This window comes from Myotis davidii, unplaced genomic scaffold (assembly GCF_000327345.1).
Source record: "Myotis davidii unplaced genomic scaffold, ASM32734v1 scaffold496, whole genome shotgun sequence".
NCBI classification, from domain to species: Eukaryota; Metazoa; Chordata; class Mammalia; order Chiroptera; family Vespertilionidae; genus Myotis; species Myotis davidii.
The window spans coordinates 5949801-5959623 of NW_006289398.1; the positions used below are offsets into that span (position 1 = coordinate 5949801).

Below are 9823 nucleotides of genomic sequence, written 5' to 3' on the forward strand. Positions count from 1 at the left end.
TGAGGAAGGCGAGGCCCAGGCCCCGGGCGCTTGAGTGGCGTCTCGGTGGCTCCGGCCGCAGCACCTGCTCGTCCTCAAGGCCCGGTGGTCCTCACAGCTGGGCTGAGGGCGCGACTCGGACCCACATGGCCAGCGCCAGCTGGCGCTTAGCTGCGCTGAGGTCACTCGGGGTGCGCAGGGGACGACAGGAAATCAAAACCCTAAAGTGCTCCACCGCAGAGAGCCCTGCGTTACATCACTCAGGCTATTCTTCGTGTGTTTTTTGAATATATTTTTATTGATTTCAGAGAGGAAGGGAGAGGGAGAGAGAGAGAGAAACATCAATGATGAGAAAGAATCATGGATCAGCTGCCTCCTGCACACCCCCTACTGGGGATGGAGCCCACAACCTGGACATGTGCCCTGACTGGGAATCGAACCCTGACCTCCTGGTTCATAGGCCAGTGCTCAACCCCTGAGCCACACCGGCCGGGCAGCTCCGTCTGTTGTTGTTGCGAATTTGTCTCCTTGCAGGTGGGACCCAGCAGCCCACCAAGTCAGGCAGGACCATGTGAGCTCGGGGTGATGTTAGTGAGGCTGAGAAGTGGGCCCACGTGGGCAGCCTGCCCGCCCCCAGCCCCGACCTGTGCCAGTAGATGCCTCACAGGCTGAGGGACCCCACAAACCGCGTGGCCTCCTAGTTGACGTGCTGCCCCCTCTACAGGCCGGCGACATCAGCTGCAGTGCCGACGTGGACCCGCTGAAAATAGGACAGACGCCGGCTTCTGTGTCTTTCAAGAGCGAAACTTTCCGGCACCTCAAAGACCTGGTGAGGACGGGCTCGTGCGGGCAGTTCCCTCGGGGATTCCTTTTCGGAGTCGCCTGGAAATGAAGCCCTCCCCCCCCCGGCCCCCTGACCCCTGCTCTCGAATGTCATAGGTTTCCCGTGTGCCTTTCTCAGCCAGGATGAATCAGGGGGGGAAACGCACACCCAGGTCAGGATGAAGCTGTTTATGGGGTGATGGGTGGACGGGTAGGGAGGAGGGAGCAGTCGCTCCCTGTTTCCGTGGTTCGAGTGTGATCACAGCAGCATGTGGTTGACGTCTAATAGCTGAGCATCCCCAGTGGAAGCTCGTCTCAGGGTTTGCCGACACGCTAGCCCCTCGGCATGTCCTCCCTTTCGTGGAAACGGTTTGATTGTGTCAAAATGACGGTTGCTACGTGGGAACAACATAAACCAAACACGACGACTCAGAAAACCACAGGGAAACGGCAGCTCTCGGAGAGAGAGCAGCTGAGCACTCGTGTGACAAACAGCCGCCTCCTGCCCTCAGCGTTAATGTGCGCATGGACACGTGTGTGCGCTACTACGTGCATGTCAGAGGCCATGTGACCGTCACAGGCTTTTTAAAACAGACCATGTTTCAGAGCAGCTTGAGGTTCCCAGCAAAGTTGAGTGGAAAGTGCAGACTCTGCTGTGCACCCCTGGCCCCCACATCAGCACAGCTTCCCCGACACCCCCCGCCCCCCATCGGATGGTGCGCTGGTCACGGGATGGACCTGCATCTGAGACGCCAGTCAGAGTCCACAGTGCAACCCTCGGGGGCTGTAGAGGCGGCTGGTTTGGGCAAGTGCACGGCGTCCTGTGTCCAGCTGCCCTGACCCAGGGCTCCTCGTCCCCCACCCCCAGTCCCTCCCCGCCCTGGTCCTAGGCAGCTCCTGATTCTCTTACTCAGCTTCCCTTTAATGGAAGGAAAGTCTGTCAGTTCTGGTTCATGTGTGACTAAGGCGTAGGCCTCTCGTATGTGCATTCAGCGACTTGCTCAGCCAGTAATGGTTGATAAACACGGATTCGTTTGGGGTGTTTTTGTCAGAAAGGGTGACTAGGCAGTGTGGGGTACCCTCCTCCCCACCTTCACGCTGGGGCCTCCCCCCAGGGGCACTGGCAGGTGGCGGGTGTGTGCCTGTCCATGTGGGCGCAGTGAAGAGCTAGAGCTCCCGCCAGTTCCCTGCAGCCCTCCTGCCCATCTGTGGCTGTAACGTCTCTCGCTGTAAAGTCTGTGGCTGTAACGTCTGTGGTTGTAGCATCTATGGCTGTTCCGTCCGTGGCTGTAATGTCTGTGGCTGTAACGCCTGTGGCTGCAACGCCTGTGGCTGCAACGCCTGTGGCTGCAACGTCTGTGGCTGCAACGTCTGTGGCTGTAGCGTCTGTGGCTGTAAGGTCTGTGGCTGTGCCGTCTGTGGCTGTAGCATCTGTGGCTGGGAAGTCTGTGGCTGTAGGGTCTGTGGCTGGAGCGGCTGTGGCTGTAAAGTCTGTGGCTGTGCCGTCTGTGGCTGTAGCATCTGTGGCTGGGAAGTCTGTGGCTGTAGGGTCTGTGGCTGGAGCGGCTGTGGCTGTAAAGTCTGTGGCTGTGCCGTCTGTGGCTGTAGCATCTGTGGCTGGGAAGTCTGTGGCTGTAGGGTCTGTGGCTGGAGCGGCTGTGGCTGTAAAGTCTGTGGCTGTGCCGTCTGTGGCTGTAGCATCTGTGGCTGGGAAGTCTGTGGCTGTAGGGTCTGTGGCTGGAGCGGCTGTGGCTGTAAAGTCTGTGGCTGTGCCGTCTGTGGCTGTAGCATCTGTGGCTGGGAAGTCTGTGGCTGTAGGGTCTGTGGCTGGAGCGGCTGTGGCTGTAAAGTCTGTGGCTGTGCCGTCTGTGGCTGTAGCATCTGTGGCTGGGAAGTCTGTGGCTGTAGGGTCTGTGGCTGGAGCGGCTGTGGCTGTAAAGTCTGTGGCTGTGCCGTCTGTGGCTGTAGCATCTGTGGCTGGGAAGTCTGTGGCTGTAGGGTCTGTGGCTGGAGCGGCTGTGGCTGTAAAGTCTGTGGCTGTGCCGTCTGTGGCTGTAGCATCTGTGGCTGGGAAGTCTGTGGCTGTAGGGTCTGTGGCTGGAGCGGCTGTGGCTGTAAAGTCTGTGGCTGTGCCGTCTGTGGCTGTAGCATCTGTGGCTGGGAAGTCTGTGGCTGTAGGGTCTGTGGCTGGAGCGGCTGTGGCTGTAAAGTCTGTGGCTGTGCCGTCTGTGGCTGTAGCATCTGTGGCTGGGAAGTCTGTGGCTGTAGGGTCTGTGGCTGGAGCGGCTGTGGCTGTAAAGTCTGTGGCTGTGAAGTCTGTGGCTGGAACGGGAGGCCGTTCCTCTGAAAGCCCGCACTCACCCTCCCCCTCTCCCTGTGCGTGAAGAACTGCAGGACCGCCCGCTGCGGGAACGTCACCTGCTGGCTGCGAGACCCGCAGGTGCGGGCCGAGTACTTCCTGAACGTGTCCACGCGCATCTGGAACGGCACCTTCGCTGCCGTGAGTACCCGCTAGTTACGGTTCACCGCGCCCCGGGCCGTGGGCCGTCATTGCCGAGGGGCCTGCCCTGTGGCCAGAGGTGTCGCCTGGGGGCCTGTGCTCCCTCCCTCCCAGCGCTCACCCTGCTCAGAGGCACCTGCTTCTCAGCCTCCGGGCAGCCTCTGGCAGCAGAGTCCTGGGCACAGAGCCAGGTGCCCACTGCTGCCTTGGGGGCGGCCCTGCTCTGTCTCCCTCTGCCTCCTCCTGACTGTCTGGCTTCCCATGTCCTCACCGCGCCCGGCTCCAATGCGCCCAGACCCAATGCGCTCGGACCCAATGCACCCAGACCCAATGCGCCTGACTCCAATGCGCCCAGACCCAATGCGCCCGGACCCAGTGCACCCAGACCTAATGCGCCCGGCTCCAATGCGCCCGGCCCCAGTGCGCCTGGACCCAATGTGCCCAGATCCAATGCGCCCAGATCCAATGTGCCCAGACCCAATGTGCCCGATCCAATGTGCCCGGATCCAATGCGCCCAGACCCAATGTGCCCAATCCAATGCGCCCAGACCCAATGTGCCCGGACCCAATGCGCCCGGACCCAATACGCCCAATCCAATGTGCCCGATCCAATGTGCCCGGATCCAGTGTTCCCGATCCAATGTGCCCAGATCCAATGTGCCAGATCCAATGTGCCCGATCCAATGTGCCCAGATCCAAAGTGCCCGATCCAATGTGCCCAGATCCAATGTGCCAGGACCCAATGCGCCCGGACCCAATGCGCCCGGACCTCAGAGAGGAAGGTCCTCCCCTCCTGGAACTCCCCGCTGATCTCATAGCTGCCAACAGGTGGATCTAACACAGGCTCCTCTCTGCCTGGAGCCGGTACCCACTCCACCTCGGTTCCCCCCTTCTCTGGTGAGAGCCCAGTGTGCACACCACTTTTTATTTTTTTAAATATATTTTTACTGATTTCAGAGAGGAAGGGAGAGGGAGAGAGAGAGAAAAGCATCCACGATGAGAATCATTGATCAGCTGCCTCCTGCATGCCCCCTACTCAGGATCAAGCCCATAACCCAGGCCTGTGCCCTGACCAGGAACCAAACCATCACCTCCAGGTTCATAGGTCAACACTCGGTCACTGAGCCACACCAGCCAGGCTGTTCCCCCAGGAAGGAATGTTTCAGAGACCAGGGACCAGGGTTAGTTTCAGATGCAGTACCCATGTTGAGAGAGTGAGGATGGAGGCCATGACAGGAGGCTCACTGCTCCCCTTCTGGCTCCCAGACACAGCCCAGCGAATGTACTGATGGGGCCCCTTAATCCCTGTGCCCAGGCCCCCCAAAACCGAGTCCTGGCAGCCAGGGGGTGTGGGCAGCTCTCAGATCCAGGCACTGTGTTCTAGTTCAAAGTGAGCATCAGGCCCAGTGCTCACATCACAGAGAACAGAACAGACAGATCCGTGATGTATCCATGAAAATAGTTTATTTTGATAGTAGATCCAGGAATGCATGTAAAGTTATTTCATAGTAGGTTCCTAGAAACACCAGCGTAAACTACACGTGCCTTCTCTAGGCCGGACCCAGATCCGGTGCTTTTTATAGAAATGCCTACATTGGGAAACCTGAAATGATTAGTCTTGTGACAGCGTGAGGAAAGGTTTGGGTCGTCCGCTGTGGACACGTACGGTCAAGCTCAGGACATGTTAAGCAGTGTCCTTTTACCGTGTACCCCAAAAGCAGCATTCTCTTCCCTTTCCCACCCGCTCTCCCATTCCATTTATCATTATGCAGGCAAATAAATAACAGCTATCGAGTTAGTATTTTTCTTTTTCTGTTACCGTCTGCATTCAGTGTTGTTTTGTGTTGGTGTCAGGCATACACACAGCAGTTAGACAATCATACGCTTTACAACGTGCCCACCCGACCCCATACATAGTTGTCACAATGTCGCTGCCTGTGTTCTCCACGCTGTGCGTTCCATCCCGGGACTGTCCTGTAGCTACCATCCGCTTCTCAGCCTCTTCACCTTTGCCCCCAACCCCTCCACCCCCTCCCCTCTGGCCGCCAGCAGTCTGTTCTCTGTATGGGAGTCTCTAAAAAAGGGAGTTTGCAATTTTCCCTCAGGCCGCAAACTTAAGTTTTCTGAAATCTGCACTGCAGCCTTTCCCGGGGATAAACGTCACTTCTAACCCTGGCTTTGCAGCCGTGTTTTAAGGGGGAGTCACCTGGAGAGAGGCCTGATCGCTACCGCAGGGCAGCCACCCCCGCGGGGGTTCCCGGGCACGTGCCGTGTGTGGCCCGTCACGTGTCCCCGGCTTCGGGACGCTGAGTGTCTGGCGTCTTCAGATGGTCACTTGCTCTGTTGCTGTCCACGCGGAAGCTGATGAATGACCCGCCCGCCGCGTCCCATGCCTGTCCTCCCGCTGGGATGAAACCTGTCCCTCTTCCCATCGCAGGCCACCTTCCAGACGGTGCAGCTCACGGCCTCGGCGGAGATCGACACCTACAACCCGCAGGTCTACGTGATCCAGGAGAACACGGTCACGGTGAGCGGCCCTCCGGGCCTGGGTGGGCCGGCGCCCCGCTCGGAGGCTGGGAGTGGGGACGTCCCGCCCGGAGGCTGGGAGTGGGGACGGGCAGCTCACTGGACTCCGAAAGCCCGGTGTCTCTGCGGTGAGCCTCCCCGGGTGCTGGCGGAGCTGGGTCAGAGGCCCTGACCCCACAAGGGGTGCCGCCCATCCTGCTCCACCGTCTCCGGGCCTAGGCCAGTGCCCGGTCTCCTGCCTCCTCTGCTGACACCCGCCGGGCTCTCCGTGTCACCCACTTGAGTGTGTTTAAGGGCGGTGCCGAGTGTGCTGGGTAAGCAGGCGTCCCCGAGGCTGCTTCTCCTGAGCGGTTTCCTCTCGGCCGGGCACCGCCACTCTGAGCGCCCACTCCTCGGGCCGCACCGTCTACGAACTACAAGGCTCCCTCCCGGAGGAGGAAAGGGGGTTCGCAGAGCAGCTGCTTTGGGGGAAGCCAAGGCTGCTGGCCGAGCGGCAGGCCCTTCCCTGGCGCAGCTCCCGGGGAAGGTGCCCCCATCGCTGCAGCGCACCCCACGCCCGCCACCTGCACGGGCCTGGGCCTCTTCCTCCCAAAGCCCTTGTTGGGATCAGAAGGCGGTTCCAGACTCTCCCCCTCGGCCACGGCCACGTGCCTCAGCCACGCGGACCTGTGCCCGGGCTTCAGAGCCGCGGCCCTGACCTCTGGGCCTCTTACTGCCAAGAGGAGAGCTCCCTCCGCCCTCACTTGTCCAGGGAAAGTGCATCCACACTGTCTGCGTCCCTCCCACCGGGACCGCCCCCTCCCCCAGGGACCGCCCCTCCTGTGAGGCCAGGGCATGGGAAATCCAAAATAGAACCCCAGGAAAGCCCCCTCAGTGCTGGCACTTTAGGTTGGGGGTAGGGGGGTGGGAGGGGGACTGGATGTAGTTTTTAAAGTTCATTTTAGAAACATGGAGTGTTCAGCCAGTGCCTGGCCCTTTGCTGAAGTTTTTGGGGTTTTGTGTGTGTGTGTGTGTGTGTGTGTGTGTGTGTGTTATTTAGAAAGCAGTATGAGATGAATGCATTAATTGAAATTTATTTATTTTATTTTTTTAGAGTAAACATTTTTTATAAATAGAACGCGTACAATCCAAAATAATGATAGATAGTATAATAGCATAAGCCAGTAACTTGAAATTTAAATGAACAGGTTTAGTGATCCCTTTAGGAAACTTTTTCCCTTCCTTTTCTCTGAGCAATGCTGAGAAATAACAGGCCAGCTACCACTTTATCGTGTCTATGAAAATAGTTTTTGATTCCAAATAAAAATTGGGTAATTTTTGGCATAATATTTGGAATCCGAATAAGGATGGATATCCCCCTGTAGGTAAGTAAGGGACCCTGGAATTTATGGGAGTCCCAGGCCCAGTAACTTATGCTCCTGGTCCCTGTCGCTCCGTGGGCCCCGGTTCGGGGGTTCGGGCCCCGAGAGAGCAGAGATGCCGCCTGGCGTGGACTGTGTGGATTCACAGTCGCACAGCCCTGCACTTACAGAGCCCGTGTTAGCGCTTGAAGATGCAAATGGAAAGAAATGGTCTCCCAGAGGTCAGACCCCAGTTTAGCCTAGCTCAGAGTTCCGGCTGAAGAGCAGCGCTGCTCCCCGAGGCTCACCGCTCAGCCGAGGAGCTAAATCGGGCCTCGTCCCCTCGGCTCTCGGAGAACATGCTTGTGGCGGAGATGGTCGTGACCACAGCCTTACACGCAGAGGCTACAAAGGAAGTGGACATACTGAGTCATAGCTAGCCCTGGCCGGTGGTTCTGTTGCCTGAAGCATCGTCCCATGCACCTAAAGGTTGCGGGTTCGATTCCAAGTCAGGGCACATATTTTGGCTGCGGGTTCAAGCCCAGGTTGGGGCACGGATAGAAGGCAACCGATAGATGTTTCTCTCTCTCTCAAAAAAAAAATCAATTAAAAAAAAAGAATCATTGTTGGCCTCAAGGACAATTTCATAGCTGAAAGGAACGACCCGAGCCCGACATATCGGTCTACGTTTAGCAACCGATCAGGTGACCTGGCCTTTGACTCCCCTCCCCAAGCAGCTCCGAACGCTGCCGCCGGGCGAGGAGACGGTGCAGGACACCGACCGGCCATGTCCTGGGTGACTCCGGCAGCTGGGTCACCAGCGGTGACATCGCCAGGTGCTGGCGCGGTTAGGGGGAGGGAACTGGCTCCGGGTCCCTTGCTGGACGTGGCAGGAGCATTTCCTCTGGAGATGGTACTGCCCGGCGTGTGATCGGGGACATGGCCCTGAGCCAGCCGGCCCCTCCCTAGACACCATGCATGGGGTTAGAGAGCGTGGCTGGCCGGACCGTCCTCTTGTCGCTGCTCTGGTTGGGTCACTCCCTTGTCGTGTGTTCCCGTTGGCAGATTCCCATCACAATCACGAAGCCCCACGAGAAGGCCGAAGTCCCCACCGGGGTGATCGTGGGAAGCGTCGTCGCCGGGATCCTTCTGCTCTTAGCGCTGGTGGCCGTTCTGTGGAAGGTAAGACACGGGCCTCGTTCAGCATCGAGGCTCCTGGGGCCTCTGTCGTGAACATCCTGGTCAGACATCAGCCTTCCATCCCTTCGGCCCCTCCTCCATCACAAGAGAAAGGGCAGTGCAAGGCCATTGCAAGGTCAGGTCCCTGAAAACCACCGAAGGGACCGACCCCCGAATGACTCTCCTCGGCCTTGTGCCTGGCCTGCCCTTCCCGACCCTCCCCTTGGCCGACCCTGCGTGTTCTGTCCAACTGCAAATAAACGGAGCCCAGCTCCCTGGGCCCCAACGTCCTCCTGATGACCGATACCCGGTCAGCCCCAGTCCACACCCCCTCCCCGCGCCCATGGCTCCCAGACGTGGTTCCCGTGGCAGCCAGGGGGAGCCCCCGCAATAAGCCATCGACGTAACGTTTCACGCCGTCACCCACAGCTCGGCTTCTTCAAGAGGAAATACGAGAAAATGATGAAGAATCCAGACGAGGCTGACGAGACCATGGAACTCAACAGCTGAGCGCTGGCCGGACCCCATGGGACAGGCCGCCTCCTGCCAGCGCCTGCTGCGGGCCAGGCTTTGTTTTTAAACCAGGGCTTGGCGAGGTCTCAGGGGCACTAGTCTAATATTTTATTTCAAGAAAACTGCAGGTCAGTTTGGAAAAAAGAACTGGGGATGGGAGGGTGGGAACTTAGAGGTTTATGTAAAGGACTTATTTGCAGTGGGCAGTGTCCACGCCGGCTGGTCCCCGGTGCCCACGGTGACGGCGCCCTGTCGGAAGGGGACGTGCTTGCAGACACGGCGCGTCTTCCACAAAACACCACCTTCCTCCGGTGTTTCGTTGGAGGGGGACCGGTTGTGTGAAACGATTGTTTTCAAAAGAAGTGACGCGTTTGGTGAAGACACAGGACGAGCTCGGATTTTCACGCTGGGGAAGGACAGGAGATATATATATATATTAAGACTTGAGATAGCCTCCACAATTCAAGTTGTATTGACCTAAAAACTATAGTAATCCACAAGAATTAGAATAAATAAAATGATTTTAGCTGTATTTTTCTTTTTTTTGCTTCACCAACCAGATGACAGACAAACATGTGACTGTATAAACTATTCCAATTAGACGTATTGGCCTATGACATTGAGATTTCATAGCAAGAAATCCTCAACAAAATAGTAAATTTCAGATCAAAACTGGGCTTGTAAAATATTCCATATAAACATCAAAACATTAGCAGAGCAAAACAATACCTTTACCAAAATCTCATTTGAGAAATGGATACTATGATTACTATTATTGGTATAAAAACAGAAACAGCAACAGAAAATACATAGTGATTTAGACTTAGAACCGCCTGCCGGGGCCGCCACGTAGGGGGGATGCGGCAGTTCCCCCTCCCCGAGGGCCACAGTTGGCCGCCTGGCCGCCGGCAGGGACCTGGTGACTTTTTAAAGATGAGCCACGTCCTGGGCACCTTCCTGCCTC

At 57.5% G+C, this 9823-nt stretch overlaps 1 protein-coding gene across 1 annotated transcript in view; it reads left to right on the plus strand.

Moving 5' to 3' along the window:
* Positions 1-9157, plus strand: part of ITGA2 (integrin subunit alpha 2) — an 85993-nt gene extending 76836 nt beyond the window's left edge. Inside the window, exons 28-32 of the mRNA XM_015562609.1 lie at positions 704-808; positions 3188-3301; positions 5739-5828; positions 8233-8349; positions 8776-9157. Of these exons, the coding sequence (XP_015418095.1) occupies positions 704-808; positions 3188-3301; positions 5739-5828; positions 8233-8349; positions 8776-8856 (507 nt within the window). The 3' untranslated portion in view covers positions 8857-9157. The remainder of the gene's footprint in view (positions 1-703; positions 809-3187; positions 3302-5738; positions 5829-8232; positions 8350-8775) is intronic.
* Positions 9158-9823: the final 666 nt, after the last annotated feature.